Genomic DNA, 24,177 nt, shown 5'->3' with positions numbered 1-24,177 from the left:
GTGGGAGGACTGAAAGGCACATAATGAGAGGAGTGCACATGGCATCTCTCAAGACAACAGCAAGCTGCACCACAGCCCCTAGCATGACTCATGGCCATATGGGGGAGTGGAGAGAGCCCCAGTATGGTTACCTAGAACTAATGACCGCCAAGAAACTAATGGGAATCTCCAATCCGCAACACAATCACAGACATGTGGGGCTGGCATCCCAGCCACCATAATCTACGTGCATATCCCCCCGACCAAATATCACTAGGTACGATGTCATCTCAACTACCTGCACCCAGGACTTGTCCCCTCTGAGATTCGGTAACCAAGGAACCACATCTCCCTGCTGAAACACATTCACGTATCTGAGACTAAGTACAGCAAAGAAGTGGATGGGCATGATGGAGTGGCACGCTTTTGAGGACTCTTGACACTGCTCCGTGAGTACTAACCACTATGAGAAATCTCCCTCTATGCCTGCACAGAGATGATGAGTGTATTTAAAATTACTTTTAAAGAATTAATAGCTTTAGGGTACTTTTCCCTGTGAGTGAACAGTGTGCTAATTTGCTCAGTGTTTTGGTGGTGCTCTTTTTTTTTTTTTTTTTTTAAAGACAATTGCACAAGATTCTATCCAAAGCCCTCTAATTCTTCCACTTCAGTGGTCTGAATCCCACTAATAAACAATCAGGACTTTAGACTCCCTTAATAATGGAGAGAGATTCAAAAGAAGATGTTTTGCCACTCTCTGCAAATTCCTGGAGGTGCTGCCTGTTGAACAGGCCAGCAAAATTATGGATTTATTCAGGACTGATTGCATTGAGTATGTAAGCATTTTTGAAGGATTAAAAAAGAGACAGAAAGAGAGAAAGAGAGAGAGAGAGAGAGAGAGATGATTGTGAGCTGAATGAATAGGGAGGATTGCAGCCGCCACGCTACCCAGTCTGGCACAGAGCTAGGCTGTGTTGGGAGGAGGGGACAGACTTACTGCAAGGATGAGCGAGGACCCGGACCTCGTCCACGGCGATGTAGCCAGGATGACCCTTCAAAGAGACGGATTCAAATATCACCTGCAACACACAGAGCGGGAGTCAATTTCACAGAAGCGGTCAGCATTCATCACAAGACACTGCCCAGACCCCAACTTTTTACGTTTCAGCTTCCGTCAGAACGAACCCAAGAAGACTTACCTTAAGGCAGCACACTACTCTGGCAATGAACTGGGATTTTCAAAACAAGGTTAAAAAAAAAAAAAAAAAAGAGGCCACACTCTGGTGACTAGCAAAAGAAGAGTCAGTCGTGTGGAACATTTTTAATGGATTTCAAAAATAACACTTAGATGCAGGAAAAAAACACCCAAAATTGTCCTGGAATCCCCAGCCTGCATCTTTCTCATTCTGGTTTCAAGTGAAGCACAGAGAACTACCTCCTAATGTCCTGACTTCCTTATGAAAAGTCAGAGAGATGCTTACCTTGGAAACTACCATAAGCCAAGGAGGGTTTACCCTGATTGGATTCTTCATTCCCAAGGAACATATTCCATCTGAATTTCTTAATAGTACCTCTTAAAAATAAGAGTCAACCTACCCATTTGTATCCAGGAATACAGGGTAACAAGTCCTTTGAATTCTCTACTCTGATTCCCATCCAAACTGCTTGTTTCCGTAAATATTTTATAGTTCAGGTAACAGCTTCCCTCATCACCCAACCTCCATCTTCACGAAGGAAATACAAATACCTGTGTGGACGACATGGCAAAAACCTCTGACCTCTCTAATTCCAATGGCCATCTCCTCTGAGCCACTTCAGCCATACTCTCAGTCTTGTCCTTCCCTACTCCAGAAAGTGGAAATTCCATTTTCCCGTTCTCTGGCACAATCTCCCACCTGCACCATCCTCTCCCAACTCGCTCCTCTCTAACCTGCTCCTCAGGCCCACGTGGTACCTGGACCTCCATTTTTCAAGAGTCTATGCATTGGCCTAGACCTCTCTGCACCCTCAACAAGCCCAGGTTCCCCTGCATGTTGGCTCATCACCCATACGAGGCTCTCCCCAAACCCAAATTGCTTTGCACCTTTTATTTAAACTTTGCCAAGCCTACTGCAAACCTGCCTTTCCACTCCTGTATCCTTTACAGATGTTCCCCTTTCAACATCCACCCACCCAATCCCAGCAGACACCCACATCTTCAAGAGGCAAGAGAGGGGCTGGCTCCAACTCCTTCCCCACTGATGTAATCTACATCCACACCATCCACTGCCATGTCCCCACAAGGAATGCCGGCATTCCTGACCCTGACTCCAGCTGGATTTCCCAGCCTCTTTGTTCTTCTCAGTTTTCTCTCTCCGCCCTGTATCTCCAAACCCGCCTTTGTATCCCTGACCTCGACATATGTCAGCAGCTTCCTGTATTCTTTAAAAACAACCCTCCAGCAACATGCTCTTCTCTAGTACCTCCCAGTTGTGTTTCAGTAACACTTAAAATTCTCAGTAGTTTTATCTTCTCTCACTCTCGACACTTGTTTCTTGCCACTGCAAAGCTTCAACCCGCTATAATCTGGAATCTGTTTCCAACACTTCCCCCAAAACTGCTTTCATGGCAGACACTAATAATCTCCTAACGGCTAAATCCAGTAGGTATTTTTCGATCTTTATCTTACTTTGAGAAGGAAGATAGGGTAATACTTTAGCTCTGGATCAGAGGGCCTGGGTTCGAATCCTGCTCTCCCACTTACCAGTGCATGACCTTGGGCAAGTTACCATACTGCTCTACGCCTCAGTTTCTGCATCTATAACTATAGTGTCTACCTCCCTGGCTAATTTTTCTGATTAAGGAAGTTAATACCCCACTTACAACAATGTGTGGTACATGGTACCTTCTTTGTATGTGTTTACTATATAATTATCATCACTGTTTCACCATTTTTCTACAATCATCAATGTTCATAGCTTCTCCCTTGCTGGGTCTCTCTTCTATTTAGGCTCAGATGACACTTCACTCTCGTGGTTTTTCTCATACGTCTGGGACTATTCTACCATAGGATTGTAGATCATCCTCCTTCCCCATCCTCCCTTCAGATGCAGGCCTCCTCTGCTCATCTCTTCACTGCACACACTTTCCCTCCTACAGCTGCCCACTCACTGCAAACCCCCAAGCCTGGCTCTGCACCCCAGATCTCCCACTGGAACGTCAGTCTCACCTATCCAACTGACAGCTCTGTATTTCTACCTAGATGCCACTGATGCCTCAAATGCAAACTTTATGCAACCCATCTGAGAAGGTGCCCTCTCAAACCTTCTCCCACATTGCCCAATGGGCCTTCCCTCCTGAAATAGGGGACCTTCAGGGTGGCACTGTGACCCATCCAGTCATCCAAGCTGAAGATCTGAGCACCTCCCTGGGCTTCCCCTTCTGCCTCATTCTTCACCTTTTTTTTCTTTTTGGTTCTACCTTATTAGCATTTCTCAAATCTGCGCCTGCCTTTTCTTCTCTGGTCTTAGGATGAACTATAGGAAACAGCCTTTTTTGTAGGTCAACACCAGTCAGACATCAGTGCCACTGCTCTTGTTCAAACTGTCATCATTTTTCATCCCTACCACCTTGACAGCCTCCAGAATGGACCCTCTCTCTCTCCTTCCTTGGACTTCTCAGGTCAAGTCTGTGGGTGCAATGCAAGGGTGATGAGACTAGCACCAAACCCTCCATGTGAAATCTTTTTGTGTTCCGCATGGTCATTCCAGGTGAGTAGATTCAAAGGTCAGTGTCCTCGGTGGGGCCCAAAGTTCCAACAGCTGTAATATAACAAGCGTGCAGGGAACCAGTGGAGGGGTAGCGATAGCTGTGAGGCGGCAGCTTCCATGCGTGGTAAGATCTATTGTGAAACAGCATGTGGCTGCCTGGGACTTATATGAAATGACTTGGGGATGACAGTCACACCAAACATAGAGCTGCAGCAGCAACATGACCACCACTCTGGAAGAGTGCTTTACTAAGGTAACGGTCCTTCAGAGAGACTTAGCAAACACAATTGTGCAGGAGGTAGGGGAAAAGCTTGCAAAACTAAAAGTGTGATGGCTGCCTCATCTTGAAGAGGGAGAAGTCAACAGAAGGCCTTGCTATTAAAAAATTATGTGCCTAATTATATTTTTTAATAATTCAAAGGAAACCAAAAGCAGTCCATAGGAAAAAAATTGAAAAAATAGAATGTACACAGTAAATTCACTCAGAAAAAATAGCATACAAATATTCAAACTGTGCAATAAAAAATGAGAAAAGGAAAAATACTTCTGTTGTGACAATAAATATAAATGGGTTAAAATAGAGAAAAGCTCTCAGACTATCTAAATAATCAAAGTCTAATTGTATTCTACAAGATAAACACCTAAAATAGAATGACTCAGTAACCTTAAAAATAATAACTTGAGCAAAGACATAATAAGGAATTGTAAATAAACAGAAAGCAGTTTTTGCAAAAATAATGTGAAAGCATCAAAAGGGAATTTTAACCAAAAGGAAAAAATTTAAAAACATTAAGTGGACTAAAATGATCACTTAAAAAAATACAAGAGTCAAGAGACTTAAAAAAAAAATGATGAAAACATCAAACATTATTTGAAGGATTTCACCCATATCTTAAACTTTGACTAGTCAAATAGGAAAAAGCAAGTATGTATATAATATAAATAATAATGTATTTACTAAACATATGTTAATAAATATTTAAAAAGAATGAAACTCTTATTCAAATGCTTATGAATTATTTACCAAAAAAATCATATACTAGGCCACAGTATAACTTTAATAAATCCTTCAAGAAGAAATTGTATAGGTTTGAGTCTATATATTTTCTAACTGAATTACTATAACTAGAGATTAATGATAAAGTCTAAAAAATAAATTTCTTAAAGTTATAAGATACTTTCTTAATAACTATGATGTCAAAGTATACTTTGTATGAGTTAACAAAAGTCTGAAACAAAATTAAAAGTCAAACAACAAGCTAAGAACAATATTTGTAATATATAGGATAGCTAATGGAAAAATATTCTTTTGTGTGTGTGAAGGACTCCTGAGAATCAACAAAATAAATGAATAAACCCTCCAAAAGAAAAATTGGCAAATGACTTCAGCAGGTAATTCATAAAATAATGAAGTAGAAACTGGGTAATAATCTATAAATGCAATTTTTTAAATGACACTGAGGATGATTAGAAGGTGCACCAGACAACCCCTGCAGCCTTGGGTAGAGATGACCACCCATCAATGTGCTTCTGATGTTAGGGTCCTGGTCACAGGAAGCTCCTACCCAGGAACCTGCAACTCCAGTCACTGGGGACAGACACCACAAGGGAACAGGGTGATGCCAGGGCCTTCAGAGATAGAAAGACCTGCCCAGGTGTTCTGAGCAGAGGGAGGATGCTCATCTTCATCTTCGAGCCAAGCACATTCACAAGGAAACAAAAACCAAGGCCATTGGCGAATGAAAATCAGGAAATGGGAGAAAAGTCAGAGGAATGAATTAAGAAGTCTGGAGGCTACTCTGGTGCTGTCCCCTGCCCCCAGCCCCACGTCTACAGGGGGCAGGGAGGGCAGAATGGGATAGAGGACTGCAGTATGTCATGCATTCCCAGGGATGCTCCATGTCAGCACATGGAGGCAGTATATGGACCCTGATGAGTGCAGGGCCCGGGGCAGAGAGCCCAGGCTGGGAACTCTAGCTTCTCTGCAGACACTTTTCAACTCCAAAGCTGCCATGTGGACCTACCATCAAATGCATGTGCTACAGCCCCAAGGGCCTCCTTAGAGACCTCCTGGTGCAGTTTTTGAGGAGATGGGACTTGCACGGAAAAGTGCAAATGTCTCCCTGTGTACACGAAACAGGACAAAGCCAGGAAGCAATTTCCCAAGAGTAGCTCAGAGATGAGTCACACCCAACCCTTCAAAAAAGCAGGTAGTGTGCATATTTGGGGGAGCGTGTAGATATGTCAGGCCGTGGTTTAAGGGACCTGGTGTTTTATCCTCATCTTTTGTAGTCCACAAGCAGAGAATATGTTACAGCAAACATTTCAAGGGGCTGCAAACATTTTCTCAAAGGATAAGAGAAAAACATTCGCTCGTCAGAACTCCTCTTAGGAGGAGGGGCATATGTTTTTTCGTGGGGAAGGATTGTTTAGGGTAAAATTAAGAGATACTCTTTCCCACACCAGTTCAAGAAAGCCTGTGTAAGACAAGGAGGAGGATTTCTTGCTTAGTGGAGAGGGGTGGGGTGGATGAGAAACAAGATGGGGTGAAATTCCAAAGGTGGTAGAGTGATGACCCTCATTGTTATAGACCTTCCTAACTGTGAGCGAACTCACTAAACCTACAGGGTGCCAGATGCCAGGGGAATTCCTGGGCATAGGACTGAGTTTCAAGTCCAGCTGAATCAAAGTTGGGTGAGTCCTTCACGTTCAAGGCTCTATCATTTCAAAATTGCTAAAAGAATAGACTTTTTAACATTCCCACCACACACACAAAAATGAGAAGCTGGTGAGGTGATGGATATGTTAATTAACTTGATTAAATCTTTCTATAATGTATACATAGATGAAAACATCACATTGTACCCCATAAATATACATAGTGTTTGTCAATTGAAAATAAATAAATAAAAATAAGCCCCTGCTTCCCCGAGAGGAGGCAGGTGTGGGAGGATGGGTGGCAGAGGGAGGCTCTCGCCCTGGCCCCTGCCACAGATGTAGTACCAGAAAGCCCACTGATAAGAAAGAGGAAATGCCTGTGTTTACCACAGAGCTGAAAGTCAATTTTAGAACTGTAAAATGTGACTTTAATATTAATAAATTAATACATCAACCATCAGGCCTGAAGCCCAGCAATTGTATTTAGTGCATGAGAATTACAATTTTGTAAGTGCAGGACCAGAGCCCCAGGTCCGATGAATTTTAAAACCCATTTTGCCAATGTCTTGGAATGATATGCCCCCTTTCATGGCCACCATACCTATATGTGCGTGTGCGAGTGTGTTGTGAGTCTGGGAGTCCGTGGTGCTTGCGCCTGTGTGTGCTTTCCGCTGTGCTTGTGGCCACGTGAGTATCCATTAGTGGCTCTGTGTGTGTGTGTGTGTGTGTGTGAGAGAGAGAGAGAGAGAGAGAGAGAGAGAGACACATATCTTTTCCAAACTGCTACTCTCAGCCTAGGAAATGTAATGATGCTATAGCAGCCAACAAGTTGGAAAGCAGAAAATGCTCCCAGATGAGGTGGCTTACCACAGGGACGGCACAGAGGTTACCAAGTACAGGCTAAACGACAGTGGCTTCTTCTGTAAAGGCTCCCTTCCTCCTTCCTCCTTCTTTCTCTTTCCCCATTCTTTTTCTCTCCTTTCCTTTTTCCTTCTTTCCTTCCAACAATTGCTGAGGCCTGCTGCAAGTCCGATGTGATTTTGTACGTATGTTCTCTAATCTAATCTACAGAAGGACCCATAGCTGCAGCTATTACCCTCTCCATTTTACAAACGGGAGAACCATGACTCCGGATGATGACGGGATACAGCTAACATCACACCGCTGGCGAGCAGTCTCAGAAAGGGCAAGCTGTCTTCCTGAAAGGCGGGGCCAGAGCTTGGAGCCAGAGGGCCTAGCTAGGATCATGAGGGCTTCGATTTACCAGTAACGCCCCCTACTCTATAAGACAGGACACGCTGTTACTTAATACAGGGCACTGCTGGACAGATCTCATGTCCCACATAGGGCTTGGACTTGGGGGTGCTCAAGCAATGGACTTTATTCCCCCCATACCCTCTCAAATAGCATGGCAAATGGTGTGATTGTCCCTCTCCTGGGTCAATTTTCTTGCTCTCTGTACTTTGACCTGTGACCCCATCCTGTACCCATGCACATCATGCCCTAGATAGCAGCTTTCCAGTTGGTACCTTAAAGGCTCCCTGGAGGTGTCCAAGAGCTTATAGAGACACTTGTTGTATATACTCAATGACACTGTGGGGCCAGTCTAGGGACCAGAGAATCTGGGATCTGGCCCAGCTTTGCCAACGTTTTGCTAGGTGCTCTCGGACTTCACTGTCCATCTCTGGATCTCATTTTATCACTTACATCTGGTTCAGTGAACAGGGCCTGGAAGCCAAATCCAGCCCACCATCTGCTTTTGTACCTACAGTTTTGCTGGAACACAGCTAGGTCCATTCATTTACACATTGTCTGTGGCTGCTCTCACAGTACAAAAGCACAGCTGAGTAATTACAACAGAGACTATATGGTCTGCAAAGACTAAAAATATTTCCTGTCTGGCCCTTAACAGAAAATGTTTGCCTTATCTACAAAATGAGGATAAACCAAATCCACATGTGCCAATATGCATTCTGTAAATCTCTACGGATAGGAAGACTATTGAACTTATCCCTGAAACTGGGGCACATTATGAAATGGATGCTCTTTAACAATTTCACCAAAACAGGAGGAAATCAGGGCCGTTCCAGCAAACCAGGATGTGGAGCCACCTCTCTCCAGAATACTGTCTCTATAGTAAGGTAGTCACGGGACAAAAAAGGTGCAAGGTCAAACTTAGAGGGAGACAGTAAATTAAACATCAATAAATGGAGTTCTTTCTGACTCCTCAGAACCCCCACTTGGATAATCGTGAGTCTCCTAGGAGGGAAAACACCATGTGGCTTTTCCAGAATGCTGTGACCTTGTCAGCAGTCCCCAACCTTTTTGGCACCATGGACCAGTTTCACAGAAGATTATTTTTCCACGGACTGGGGGTGGAGGATGGGGAGGCAGAGCTCAGGTGGTGATGCAAGCGATGGGGAACGGCTGTAGTAGCTGTAAATGCAGATGAAGCTTCCCTAGCTGGCCGGCCACTCACCCCCTGCTGTGCAGCCTGGTTCCTAAGTTTCATGGAAGACAATTCTTCCATGGATTGGAGGGCGGGGGACAGAGCTCAGGCGGTGATGTGCAGCCTGGTTCCCAGCAGGCTGAGGACAAGTACCAGGCTGCGACCGGGGGGTTGGGGACCTTGATCACATCAGCCTTCACCACGGAGCATCTCAGGGAATAAACGTTCTGCAGCACACACTCTACAAGTCATGCGGTGGGGATTCCTCCCAAGATGCACAGGCAAGATTGTCTCCCCTCATTCACACAATTGTGCTGATGGAGAACGCGGGTTGACCCTGAAACCCCAAAAGCTCTGAAGACAACATACTTCACCTTAATGTTCCATAAAGTAATTTGTGGTCAAACCTGAACTGAGCTGAGCTGGCCTGACACTACCTACAGTCCTTATCACATTTCTTGTGGATATGTGTAAGTTCTGCTGAAGGAATATTAGTATATTTGATTACAGGGTGCTGCCTGATATCCTACTAGGGGTGTTATAAAATAGGCAGGATATGCATGTATGTTACCTGTTAAATTCCAAATATTCTGAATTCTGAAACATATCGACACCATGGGTTTCAGATAGAGGAAAGTCATGGAAATAATGATACCAAAGGTATACGATTCGTCTCAAAACATCGAGCATAAAACACATCACATTGTTAAATATTAAAAATCAAAGGCCTCTCCTTTTAGCCACTTTTATTGATAGGTTCTTGTGTTTTAAAGAAGGGAGTGGGGGTGTGATCTGATATAAACTGAGGACAGAAGGATTGACCCCCACAAGGCTGGGCTCTGTCCAACTCACCTGTGCGTTACAGGTACCTGGCACCTGCCTGGCTTGCACAGGATGCTAAATGATGGGTGAAGGAGGGAGAAGATTGAGTGGCTGAGCAATGGTTTGTGAAAATGTTTGTATAACCATGCTACCATCCTCGTGGAACTTAAGATGAATCTTCCAAGGATTCACTTTCTCTGTTTCTCTTTCCTTCTCTTTCTCACCTCCTCTTTCTTTTCTACTGTCTTCCTAACATTCCTTCTTCTTGCTCCTGCCTCTTGGCCACCCCTCGGATGGGCAGAGGAGATGAGGATGCGAGAACTAAAGGAAACGAGGTGACAAGTAGGACTATTTAGGTCCTTCTCCCAGGCTGTTTGCAGTTCTCCACGGTGGGGGTAGCTTGTGCTGTTTGGCAGTGCCTGCTACAAATACATTGCCTCATTATCCACTCCTGGACGTCTCCTGACAAAGGACTCCAAAGTGTAAATAAACCTTAAGGAAACCCTCAGACCCAGATCCAGGTCACAAGAGGCAGCTGCCAGATGCCCCAGCAGTGCCGTGTGCACATCAGCAGGACCAGTGCACCAGGGAGGCCGGGTCCCTTCTGAGAGCCCAGCTCTGGAGTCGCTCCCTTCCTTCCCCCGCCCATGAGTTCCGGGCGTGGTCCAGCCTTGCAAGAACTCTCCTGGAGGAAGCCAGGAGGCAAGTGGTAAGACTTTCAATCTGTACTAATCTGATAGCCGCCGGCTATTGAAATGGGGCTAGTGAGACTGGGAAACTGAAATTTTCATTCTATTTAACTTTAATGACTTTACATTCAAACTTAAAAACTGACATTTCAGCTATTCGAAAACTTTTAAGTATGTGTGGAACAACCTGTGTATATGAATCCACTTCTTCAGCTGTACGTTTTATGAAATCTAAATACAAATCAGTATTTCTAATGAAAATGTAGCTTTCAAATTGAGACTTGCTCTAAGTGTAAAATATCCACTGGATTGTGGAGACTTAGAAGGAAAGAATGGAATATATCTCACAATGTGATTACACGTTGAAGTAATAGTATTTTGGATATATTGGGTTAAGTATGCTATTAAAATTAATTTCACTGTTTTTTTTTTTTTTTACTTTTTTAGTATGGCTACTAGAACTGTACAAATCACACATATGGCCCCCATTATACTTCTATACTAGATTAGCCTGTGAAATTCAACAAAATGGGCACAAAACAAGGCTGTACATCCATGTCAGGCTGGGTTACTTACCCAAGCCTTAGTTTCATCATCTGTAAAATGGGTATAATAGCACCTGCCTCAAAGGTTTACTTTGAAGGTTAAACAAGTTAATGTATGTAAAATATTTTGTGCTATGCCTGGAACATAATAAACACTCGACAAATGGTAGACATCATTATCACTATCATCTACTATCACCACTACTACCATTATCATCATCTCTTCCCTATTTCTAAAAGGAATTTCAGAGAATCTATAAGAACAGACAAGAAAATTACTCTAAAAAGAAATCACAAGCCGTTAAGGATAAAAGGAAATATTTATGGCAAAAATGCAGGCTAAGTATCGAGGGTAATTGAGTATTAAATTTTGATTTCTAGTTGCCAAGGCAAAGGGGAAATAAAGCTTGAATTGTCTCATTAAGGTAAACCCAACAAACAATCTCATGGATAAATATATTCCTAACACTAAAATCTGAAAGGCTGTGCCACAGTGTTGAACTAGAAGGCACCTAAGAAGCCCCCAGCCACTCATGCTTCCACCCTTAAGTCCATCTTCTGCTTCGGACATTAGAGAAATTTCTCCAAAATACAGACCTGATGCCATCACTTTCTAACTCAAAACCTTTCAACAGCACGAGCGGGGATTAGCTACAAATGGACATAAAGGATTATCGGGATGATGAAAATGTTCTAAAACTGCTTTATGGTGCCAGTTGCACAACTCAGCAGGTTTCCAGAAACTCATCGGATTGCATACTTAAAACACGTGGATTTTATGATGTGTAAATTTCACCTTAATAATACCATTGTTTAAAAAAAAAAAATGAGAAAGAAAAAACTTTCAACAGTCCCAGGCCAAGATGAGCTGGAACGGTATTCCTCAAAGCATGCTCCGTGGACTGGTGCCTGTCTGTGCACTGGGCTTATCAGTCCACAAGGAAAAAAGAGAGAGGTGTTTAGAAACTGGTACAGCAATTTGGCATTGCCATGACATTTTTTACTGTGGTTTATGAGAATATTGTTCAATGTTGAGCTGGGGGAAAAGGGGCCCTTCACCACAGGTAGTCTGAGCAGCACTGCTCTAGACTAGAGCATAAATTCTACCTCGTTAGCCTGACATTCAAAGCTCCCATGACCTAACGGCCCCTGCAGGCTTATCTTCCTATATATCTCTTTTGCAGTGAACCCTTGAACAACATGGCGTTTCCAAACCCTGCCATAATCTGTTACTCACTCCTCTAGCCCATTATAAACAGTCCCTGACAACTCAAATGCCGTTCCCTATCATCTCCAATATATTTGCATTCATCCTTCAAGGCTCAGCCTAGCTGTCATCTCCTCTTAAAAGCCATCCTAATTGCCTTCCCCACCAAACACCACCTATTCCCCAGGGGTGATCACTGACTAGTAATCTCATCTCTCTGAACCTCAATCTTTTCAACTGTAAAATAGGGAAACCTCATCAGCTGGTTGTAAGCATTGAGTTTCATGAAAAGGAATCAACGTCTTTGTTCCTCCAGCATCCTGGGAAGCCACTATCCTCCTGCTGGATTGTCACTGTTTATTTACACACTTTACACACAAGTGTCTTCCTACAGTTGATGATCTCCAGGGACGCAGGGGCTACGCTGCATCACCTCTACCCACAGGGCCTGGCTAGGAGGAGAAGCCCCGCAGATGTGAGTTGAGTGAGGGAGTAAGTGAAGTCCTTTCTAGACCTAGCAACTATAGAGAGGACAAGAGGTATATAGATTTATTATTAATTTTTTAAAAACCAAACCATGGTAAAATGTCATACCTGATAGAAATGTGGCCAGAAAGTGCTGATGGCGAGCTCTGCCTTCACCCATCCCTCGGTGACGACCCCAGACACATTCCAGACGGGGTTCCCCTGGGGCCCGCCGTTCACCTTCACGTACACGTTCAAGGCCCCTGGGCTGGACCTGTCGCGGCTGGAGAAGTAGTAATGGAAATCGATGCAGTGGGTGTCGTTCTCCTTCAGGGTCGGCAAGAGAAGGTGGGCCTTCTGGCCAGAGGCTCTCCCAGAGCTGTTCACCATCATGAACGATCCTGGAGACCCCAAAAGGGGGTGGGGAAATAGAGACAAGAAGAGAGAAAGAAAAATCAGTCACATCCAGAGGAGTGACCAGAGACCAAAGCGTTCTAGGAGGGTCTGTTTGACCCCGAGGAAGCCACATCTCCTCTCTGACCCTCACTATCCTCTCCTATAATTGGGAACAAAAATCCCTACTCAACAAGGCGGCTTTAAGAATTAAGAGCTGGTAACATGTATGCAGTATTTTTACAAGGTAAACAGTCTATAAATATCTGCAGAAGAAACATTACATCTAAAACCTCCTGAAGGAAGCATGGAATAAAATCCCAGAATTTTAGTTACCTGCCACTTCAGCAGGTGAAATGAGATGAAATAGAACCTCACGCAAGCTCAGGCTGTTTCAATGGACGCAGAACCTACAATACAAGAGATGTCATTGTTCTGACATATCCCACCTGGGGTCTTGCACTCGGTACAGGGAACTATCTATTAAAGGAGAATATATAAAAGTAGAGCCTATTCAATAAGCAAGGAAGACCCTAAAGAAGTGTAATAACCCACTGGAAGATGTTCAGGTGGAATGGAAGAGAAGTTATACTTGTTAAGCACTTGCAGAGTACCAGTGTCGATGTTGGGTGTCATATATTGTTCACTTCGATCTTCTGATTGACCCTGGCAAATAGAGGGTTTTCATTTTACTTAAAGATTAAGTGACTTGATCTGGGCCACTTGGAGAGAGAGGGAGGGACCCATATCCTCTCCAACTTCAATGTTTATGCTATTACTACTACTTGCAAAAAACATAGCTACTATTCCAAGTATAAACAAAAGGCTGACACATAGGAAAGAAGTGAGTCTCTTGTGAGTTGCTTTGACAGATTAAATGGTTGTTCCCTGGTTCACTATCCCTCCCTGGATCCACTGGCTTTGCAGTTTCTCCCAGTAGAAGCAGAGGGTGTGTCCGCCTCCCCTGACTTTGGGCTCTACCATACAACTTGCTTTGGCCAACAGGATGCTAACAGAATGATTCAAATGAAGGTTAAACATGCTTTTCTAGCTGAGTTTGCCCTGTTGCACTACTGCTACCTTTTAAGAGAAGAATATGCCCCAGGTAGCTGCTGCTCCTTTCAGCTTGGGATCAAGAATAAACATACATAGAGGAGACCTGGCCTCAACCAATGGTGAAGAACTAGGCCCTGCCACCCCCGCTGCTAGAAGTACAGCCACCCGGCCAACAAGCCCAATCTAGATCAGCCAATCCACACTCAGTGCACAGTTCTGTAAGCATAGGAATAAATGCTTGTAGTTGTTTGCCACTAAATTTCATCTTGGTTTCTTATGCAGCCTTATTGTGGCAATAGCTAATTGATACAACCCCTCAATAGGGCAGACTCGTGAAAGAAATCACAAGCAGGTACATTTCAGCTCAACGTGCAAAGGACTTTGTGAGAAGCAAAGGTGGTGCAAAATGGGACTGACCGGCTAGAGGCAAAGTGAGTTCCCCATCAATGCAGGTGGCTAAATAAATAGAGCCTGGACAAATTGAAGAGATGTCTAAGGAAATTTCACAGTCAACTGGTAGGGCTGAACTCTGTGACTCTGGGGGTCCTATGAGTCTATAAAATAAACTATATCGTAAAACACAGCAGAGAAACTCAGGTGATTTGGGGATGAATATTTCCACCCATAAACCACTGTTGTTTTGAAATCTTACTTTAACCACTAAAATCTTCAATTCAGGATAAAACCTTAAGACTACTTATCCTCAGCCAAGATGAGCCACTTCAATAGCTATAAGTCGCCTTGTCCCTTCACCCTAATACCAAAAAGAATAACAGCTTCCAGTTAATAAGCGCTAGGCAATCCGTATCTTGTTGGGGTTCTAGAAAGTACCAATCAAACTCTGTCTCCCCTGGGTTCTGAATGAATTTAAAAACAGACACAGGGGAGAGATAGAGTTCAAAACCTCCACTTTATTACTCACAAAGTAACTGAATTAGACTTCCTGCATTTTCTTCCCTGAAACAGCAGGCAGAGCAGCTGGATAAGAATGGACACCCCAACTCTGCCCATATCCCTAGGGCAAGAGCCACCCTAGTGGGGGGACCACTTAGGGCAGTTGGGTGGACTCATACCCAAAAGGAGCCAACAAAGAGCAAAGTGACAAGCAGAGAAACCTGGACCAATGGCCATCAGATTTTTGCCATACTACCATTCAGAAAACCCACCCATCCCTCAGGGTGGGAGCTGCTGGAAGTGGAGCAGAAGTGGTATTTTCACCAGTGTTTCCACGTGAGTAAAGTTTCCTAGTTCCTACTGGCCTGGCAGTAACACAAGGTAAGTGGAGAGATGTCTCCATGTCAGATATGTCATCTAATTGTCATAACCTCCCCTCCGCCAGTGAAGCAGCAAGGAGGGAACCATTGCAAAGGGAGAAACTGAGGCTCAGAGGTAAGACTTAGCCTGCATTCATGCCCACGGCTCTCTGCTGCCTACATCCCACAGGGTTCCAGAAGGTTTCCCTGGACAGATGAGTAATGACTCAAAAGCCCCACGATGGGTGTGGGACTGTCCCTTCCCTGGATAAGTGGCACATCTCCCAGCAGGGGAGGAGCCTGAGAAGCCAGGGGTGTCTGGCTCTCTCCACCCCGAGTTCCATGATGTTTGCATGCACATTTCAGCTCCTGTCCTGCTGCCAGTGCACACCAGGTACACGTGCATCTCAGCTTCTTACAGAGGTTTGGGAAGGTTTTCCTTCTACCAGCTCGTGTTCCCATTTCTTTTCATCCTAACATCAGAAGCAGGGTAGGCTTACTGAGGAGGTGGACTTTACCCTGCTCCATGGGGTTTCGTGACAACCAGGTAACATCGCTCTGGGCACACACCTGGACTACATTCCTCAGCTTCCCTTTAGTGTTTGGTGGGGCCATGCAACTGAGTTCTAGCTAATGGGTGTGAGTATGATGAATGCCACTTCTAGGCCTAGTCCATAACACTCTTCTCCCTCTCACTGCCATGCCTTCATCCTCCATCATCTTGTCTCTCGAAGGAAGGCCCTTGGCCAGAAGCCTCAGCATCACCTGGGAGCTTGTCAGAAATGAGAACCTCAGACCCATCCCAGGCCTCTTGAATATGGATCTGCATGTTATCAGGGTCCCCAGGTGATCCGCATGCACATTAAGGTGTGAGAATCACTGGTCCATTCTTTTTTTCCCATCTACCAGCTGAACATTCAGGATTTCAGGGCCCAGGGGAAGGCAGAGCCATAATAAATGCAGGTGGCTTCCATGATCACACGGAAGGCCACCCACCTGTTAGGAACATTCATTTTGGACTTTACATAAAGAACGAACACACTATTATTGGGCTATGAAGCCATTGAAATTTTGAGTTAATGATTTCCACAGCTGGCATCATTATTATTATTATTATTTTGGTACCCCCAGTAGGGCCCCTACTTCCTACAAGCTGCTTTATTCAAAGGGATAAGATACCCTTCGAAATGATATCTATTAAGCAAAGTTGCAAGACGTTCTACATTGGGATGTCAGTAAGAGCAGTAACCCTGGGTAGTAACTGGGAGGCATTTGAAATGGAGAGACCAGCATGTGCAAAGGCACGAAGCATCCAGCAATGCAAGGTAGTGCCTTAGGGGAGGTGGGATCTGGCCATCTCTCTCCCCCGCCACATCCAGCCCTCCTTACAGACGTCTGGCCCCCAGAAGCGAAGGAAGCTGCAACTCTGCGTTGAGCATGGGCCTGCCATTAAACACTGTGCAGGATCGAAATCCCTTGCACATCAGCAGCTCAGTGAGGCCCTCTTTGATCAACAGGTTGGCATAATTAATATCATCTGGGGTTGTCAGTTTCCTGGAGATCAAAAATGAGCCAGTCATTACGCCAAGATCAGTCAGAAACAAGAAAGAGAAAGACTGTAAATACATTCTCTTCCCTTCTCGCTTAAAAAAAAAAAAAATCCACTAACGTGATAAGGAACATAAAACAGCATTAGTTTCCTCATAGTTATTATACATAGTGCCGAAAACTGTGGAATTAAACCAGGAAGTACTCTCTGGCTGGCCATAAATTTTGCATTTTTCCCCTTCGTGCATAATAATGCCTCGATAAGCGCCCCGTTATTGATGTGTCTGCAACGCAGATCCCCTTTTTGGAGGCAAAACACTTCTCCGTAGCAGATGGTGGCTATTGTGTTTACACATGAGCACCTCAGGATTGCATTTCCTCACGTCGGCAGTAAAAAGAAAGTCCTAATTGAGTTTTTAATGGCTTTGCACATTGTTCATTAAGATTACATGAGTATGCTCGGGCGACTGGCAGCTGAGGGCCTGGAGCTCCAAGAGCTCAGTGCGGTCCCTGCAGACAGGTGGCCCTGCCAGCTCCCAGCGCCAGCACCTACGTGAAAGGAAAGGAAGGCGGCGAGGCCCCAAGTGCTGCTCAAAGCCAGACAGCTGCAGTGACGTGGAACGAAGCCTGGATCTTCAGTCAAGAAAACCGGGTTTCAGTCCCACTTCTGTCGTTTCTTAGTTGTGAGCAAGTCAATAAAACTCCTGGGGCCTCAATGTCCTCATCTATAAAATGGGACAATAAAACCTACACGTAAAAGTTTTTTGTTTCTCTGTTTTCAAGTGAATATTAAAGGAAAAATAGTACTTGACTCAATGGATGTTAATTTCATAATAGCCAGCAGCAAATGACAGGGGGCTGATGCAATTTATAAAGCTCATGTTTTTTAAGAACTTACTACTTGCCAGGCATTGACCTAAGCATCATTTAGCATCCCAATGAGGTAGTGCCATGCTATCCCTGTTTTAAAACAAGAAATACTGAGAACAGAGAGGTGAAGTTATTCACCCAAAGCCACACAGTCAGAAAGTGGTATATACTCAAATCAGTTATTCTTGCTCAGGAACCAGAGACTTCAGGGTCTAGAAATGAACTCTCCAAACCAGCAGCAATAGCAACATGTGCCTATTTGAATTAATTACAATTAAATAGAACAGAAAAATTATTTCCTTACAGATACTAGCCACATTTCAAGTGCTCAGTAGACAGATATAGCCAGTGGCTACCATACTGGACAGTGTTGATATAGAATATTTCAGTAGTCACAAAAAGTTCTGCACTGGTCTAGAAGTTGTAGATTATTCATCAAAGCATAACAAATTATAACCAGGTGAGTCACAGGAGCTCAACTAACACAACTTACTCATTTTATAAACTCCAGTGGAGGGGAAGTGACTTGCCCAAGGTCACACAACACAATGAAGATTTAGACTCAGATTTCCTGACTCCCATTCCAGGTTCCACTATGGATGCCTCTGCCCTCCTTGCCTGAGTTGTACAGCCACAGGAGTGGTTCCCCAGAGAGCTATTTAAAGGGGCAAAAACACATGCTGCCTCCAGGAAGCAGAGAGGCCTTAGACATTCTAAATGCCACGTGACTTTTAGGAGAAGCACGTGCACACACAAAGGTTCTCCCAGCCTCAGCTCCAACATGCAGTTCAACAACTATTCGTTGACCCTCCAGCCTTGGTGAGCAAGGATATTTCAGGATGCTTCTAACCTGGAGTGAACGGGCCTGGATTGGAGTCCCAGCTACACTTCTCCTTGTATAATCTCAGACAAATCACTTAAAACCTCTGAGCCTCAGTTTCCTCTTCTGTAAAATGGCCACAAAAACCCATCTCACATTGTGGTCATGAGGATTAAATGTAATACTGTTTGTAAAGGGTCTAGATAAGGATTGCTGCATCCTAGGTCCTCAAAAATAGCTTCTTTTCTATCTTTCCCATACCCCTAAAGTTTTTTTTTTTTTTTTCAGTATAGCAAGGAGACCTCAATAGACTGAAGAAGATAGCAAGGAATCCATTGAGAAACAGAATAAAATTGGCTGCCCCATTGCACTCCTACAAGTGATCAGGCATCGAGGCTGGGAGATGCCTCCCTCTCATGTTTTTCATATCTTCTTCCTCCCTACTCCCACGGCCACTGGCCTGGGTCATGCCCATGGTATGTGTGTCATGGACTTTTTGTTTGTTTGTTTCATGGACTTTTGCAACAACTTCCTTATCAGTCTAGCCCTTGATTCTTTCACCATCCAATAAAACCAGCAGTCAGCACCCTCTTTCTGAGATACAAAACTGACTATGACGGGTCCTCCGCTTTCACTAATGTCCTCCTTTATAGGAAACTCACCCTTTCCTGTAAAGTCCAAAGTCTTTCCTGGGGATATTCGGAGGCTTCCCCATCCTGGCTCTCACCTCCCTGCCCTGTGTATGAAAACTGCCCCCATACACACACAGTCCTCATCCACTCTGTGGTAGGCACAATACTGGCCTCACAAAGATGTTCACATCCTGATGTATGGAGCCTGTGAATGCATTACCTTACAGGGCAAAAGGGAAGTAAGTTTGAAAATGGCATGGAGGTGAGTAAGCACGTAACCTGGAGATGGGGAGATAATTCTGGATTTTCCAGATGAGCACAATGGAATTGCAAAGGGTTTTGTGAGGGGTCAGGGAGGCAGGAGAGCCACAGTCAGAGCTAGAGAGTGACCTGGTGATGCTGTGCTGCTGGCTTTGAAGACAGAGGAAGGGGCCATGAGCCAGAAAAAGGGCTGTGGGAACTAGAAAAGACAAAAAAATGAATTCTCTCCTAGAGCCTCCAGTGAGTTTAGCCAGCATGACCCATTTAGGACTTTTCATCTCCAGAACTGTAAGATAAAAAATGTGTGTTGGTTTCAGCCACTAGATTTGTGGTAATTTGTTACAGCAGTGATAGGAAACTAATACACACCCCAAACATCCTGAGTACTTCCCTGTCTCTGGATTTTTGCTCTGGTGATGCCCTTCCTGAAACCCACACTACCCTTGGTGGATGGGAACCCTTAAGGGTCTTTCATTAAACCACTTAAATGCCACTTATTCTGCGTGGCTTTCGCTAATATCCGAGAACAGTCATTCCTGCACTGCTGTTCCTATACTTCATAATGCATCCTGCTATTATAGCTATTTTCAATAAGACCTACTTTAAAAGTCCATAATGATGAAATTTAGCAGTCTGGCCATAATAAAAGTGTGAGGGGCACAAAAACATCAAAAGGCATAATGCACTTTCAAGCAAGAAAATGTATGTGCAAAAGAAAGAGAAGCACATAGTATTACAGGTATTACCATGCAAACTAGTAATCATGAAGCCAATCATATATATAACAATAAACCAATAGCCACACTAACAAACATATCATTCAACATTATTCATATTAGCTATGAAAGCAATCTAATTATCATGTGTCAAAAAAAGGGAGAGAAACTTGCTTCTTTTCTAATATACCAGAAAACAGGGAGGAGGTATTAATTACAGCTTAATGGATACATAATATCTATTTAAAACAAAGGAAATACATCCTGAAATTTCAAAGGAACTGAATATTGTGAACATTTTGTCAGTCTGTGTGAACAAGTAATAAGTATCTCTGCAATCATTCATTCAGACCAATAAGCTGGGGTTTAAGCATTTCATATGCAAATTTGTTAAGGCAATTTTCTAAGAAACAGCTATCTAACAATCCATGTAGGTGTGGATAATGTAGATTAAAAATGGTATTAACTCCAGGTGACTGGATTTGAAGGTACAGGTGGACGGGGCTTTGTGCTAACCCCTGCTCCACACACCAACCTGAGCGGAGCCAGGCAGGGGTTTATGTACACTCAGGCCTTTTCCCCAAAACCAAATGCCTAGACCTCCTGCATTCCTCCCCTCTCCTGAGAAAAAGATGAAGGCAAAGGGGAAGAGGGAGAGAGAAAAGAAAAGAGGAAGAAGTAAGAAAAGAAAAAGAAAGAAGAGTAATGGAAAAGACGAAGACGAGGAGAAGAGAAGAGAGAGGACGCTGGAGGGGAGGAAGGGAGGGAAGAGAAAGAGGAAGAGGGAGGTAGAGAAACAAGAGAACTGAAATACAGGGAAGGAAACAGATGCCCATCCGGGAGAAAGGAGAAGAGGACAAAGGCCATGGAGATGAAGGAGAATAAAATCTAAACCACGTACAACTCCTCAATAACCTTGCAGCCCCTCTAAATCCCCAAACAAAAACAAAAGCAAAAATAAAAAATTTTTCACCCAACTTTCTCCTTTTGGTCCTTACAAATACTGAGTGATGAAATGAGACCCAGGGACAACATCATAGGGCATCCCAGGACCCGTGTTCACCCCTTTGTCACTTCCTCACATGCCTCCCTCAACATCTCAACGCAGTATCTCAACCTCCCTGGAGGAAAACTGAATGTGGTTGTAGGAAAAACAATGGAACCCAAAACAGGACAGAATGACAACTGGGCTGTATAAACGCTGAGACAGAAGGCCTGCTCCACTTGCTCTTTGATGTTGGAAATAGCACAGTTCCTTTGGCAGAGTCAAGACAGAACTGAAGGTTGGGCAATGTCACTCTCCCTTTAGGTGCCCCAGCCCGCCCTGTGCACCCATCCTAGGCACATGGTGCTTCCGTAGGCAAGAATCCTCTCTGTTCACTTGCAAAGCAGGAGCACAGGGAGAGTTTCTGAAGTTCTTCCCAGCTAGACAAGTCTATGGTTCTAAGACTTTACATGAGTAGTCAGCAGTGAGTCAGGAGCCAGGGCTGGCTTGGATTTTCTACCTCGTCTCCTTCTGAAGAAGGTCGGGGAGGAGAGAGCTTTCTCCTTGGGTCTTGTTCCCAGAGGAAAGCACTATTTTTTGTGTTCTCACGAGAACGCCTTTCTCTCGCTTGCTCTTGATTATAACAGCAACAGCAGCAAACACGTACTATCGCATTTTACTTAGATCCATTTATTTAATTTTAATATAAACCCTCTGAGGTAGTCACCATTATTCTTCTCTTACAAAGGAGAAAACAGAGGCAGAGAGGTTAAGTAACTTTCTCAGGGCCACACAGCTGGAACAGAGCCAGGATTCAAACCTAGGAAGTTTGCATTATCATTTAGCTGCTACGCTCAGTGCCACAAGTGGGTATGTTGTATTTGATGGCAAGGAGTGATGATAAACTCCCTGGAGTCAGCTGGCCTTGCCCAGGGCAGCCGGTCCAGGTAGGGAGAGGGGCAAAGAGAGGGAGGAAAGAACAGAAATTAAATCAGTTGCCAAGCTGCTACTGTATCAAAAGTGAAGAGAACAATAGGGCTGCTGGGAACGTTCTCAGACCCCAAATTGTTCTTGACATTCACTGGGCTGAGTCCTTTGCTTCTGCAGCTCTAAATGGAAATGACATGGAACTAAAATGTATATATTTTTTTAAATCTCCAGACTCTTCACACATCCGTTGGCATGATAATATTTTGATTAGTTACATTTATGCTCCAATTACACTCACAGAATGTTCAACTGTGTCTTATATATAGCATGTTTGCCATGCTCCATAGAAAATGCGGGATTATTACCTCATATATTTGCCATGGGAAAAGACACAAATGGAAAAGGGGAGGGAAAAAAAAAAGCGAGACGAGGAGATGACTAAGCCTGTGGAAATGGTGTTGTCTTGCCTTCGCATTACTAAATTGGGTCAGTGCTATTATTTCCCAGGCTTTAAAATGCCAGGGCTGGGAGACACATCAAGTATTTAGAGGTCCACCTCTCCTCTCACCTGATGCTTTTATCTCCCTTCCAACAACTGGGTCTGCAAGCAACCTCATCATGTACCCGGTGAGTAGCAGGGTCAACAATGGGGAAGGTTTGTGTCTTTTTGCTTTTTCTTTTCCCTAGGGAGAGCCTCCCTCTGTTTCTCAAAGAGGTCCGTAACCCTGTCCAAGGCGGATGGACAGGTAGATACATTTAGACATAAATATATAAATAAATAGAGACTAAGAGCTACTCTGAGCTTTGCAAAATGCCTGCACTGGTGATGCTAGGATGGACTTCTTACTTTGAGTGCCAGCCAGATGCTATCATAGTATTTTGTTCTTTGTTAGCAAACCGCACTGTCACGCTACCTAACGCTGATACCAGACGGGCCCCTCAGCCCCATGGAGATATGCTAAAGACTGTCCATACCCCAATTCCACAGCACCCTCCCCTCAAATCCTCAGCCACTGGGGCTTTCTTCCTCCACTTGCTTCTTTCTGTCACTGCATCCCTAAGTCTGCTAGTACCTCTGCGCCTCAGTTTCCCCCATGTGGTTCAATGCATGAAGGCCAATCCTTCTTCCGGCTTCCTCATGAAATCCACCAGAACCATGCATTTTATAAATTTAATAAAATTGGTTCTAACCTCAAATATCACTTGGGCACCTGCTCTATGTGCCTCGCACTCTAGGGGAACAGCAGTCGGCAGGGGAGAGTTTTTGCCCTCTTGGCGATCACAGACAAGTAAAAAGCAATTACAAGAATATGGGAAGTTTTATATTAATAATACAACATGTACATAGAGAGGTATCTAACCCAGATTTAATTTGGGGAAAAAAAGCATAGAAAGAAAGGAAACAGTAATAACTTGCTGGAGCAAATAAACTCTACACTGAGGTCTAAGATCATGTAGGTGTCAGACAAGGGAAGAGGAAACAGAGGAAATACCCTGTTTTGAAACTGAGAAATAAGATAGTCTCTGCCCTCATGAGATGCTAGAAGGAATTACAGGTAGAAAGCAAGAGTCTTGTAGACCACCTCTCTAACCTCCCATCCCCAGTTTATAGATGAGGAACATGATATTCAGAGAGGTACAGTGACTTGTCCAAAGTCACACAGCCAAATGGTGGTAGTACCAGCACACAAACTTAGGTGTGTCTGACTCCAAGGTCAATGCTATCTCCTTCCAGAATAGTGGTTCCCAGATCAAAGCATGCATCAGAATCACCAGGCAGACTTGTTAAAGGGTGCTAGGCCCCATTCCCAGTAGGTTTGGGGTGGAGTCCAAGAATTTGCACTTTTAACAAGATTCTAAGTGATACTGATACAGCTAATCCTTGGGCCAAAGTTTGAGAATCACTAGACTAGCTGATCTCTAACTGCCCCGCCCTAATAGGGCTGAGGCCCATGAACTTGGGCAGTTGAAAAAATGGTGCTGCCACAGGGATGCTGATCTGTTGGAAGAGACTCCCTCTTACCCTGGGCCACACCCTGCCAACCTCACTCAGGGGCAGGAGGTCTCTGGCCACAGGCGTCAAACACGAAATCTCCCTCTGCTGCCCAACCCCAGCAATTCCTCTCCTCTGGCCTGAGCAGTCTCCCTTC

The 24,177-nt window shown here is 44.2% G+C and overlaps 1 protein-coding gene across 1 annotated transcript in view; it reads right to left on the bottom strand.

Moving 5' to 3' along the window:
• Positions 1–24,177, bottom strand: part of PTPRT (protein tyrosine phosphatase receptor type T) — a 778,866-nt gene that overhangs the window by 636,961 nt on the left and 117,728 nt on the right. The window contains exons 9-10 of the mRNA XM_069495747.1: positions 12,693–12,964; positions 977–1,058 (exon numbers count right to left, since the gene is read on the bottom strand). Coding sequence (XP_069351848.1) covers positions 977–1,058; positions 12,693–12,964 — 354 coding nt within the window. The remainder of the gene's footprint in view (positions 1–976; positions 1,059–12,692; positions 12,965–24,177) is intronic.

The sequence above is a fragment of the Eulemur rufifrons genome, chromosome 20 (assembly GCF_041146395.1).
Source record: "Eulemur rufifrons isolate Redbay chromosome 20, OSU_ERuf_1, whole genome shotgun sequence".
Taxonomy (NCBI): Eukaryota; Metazoa; Chordata; class Mammalia; order Primates; family Lemuridae; genus Eulemur; species Eulemur rufifrons.
This window is presented reverse-complemented; position numbering and strand designations above follow the sequence as displayed.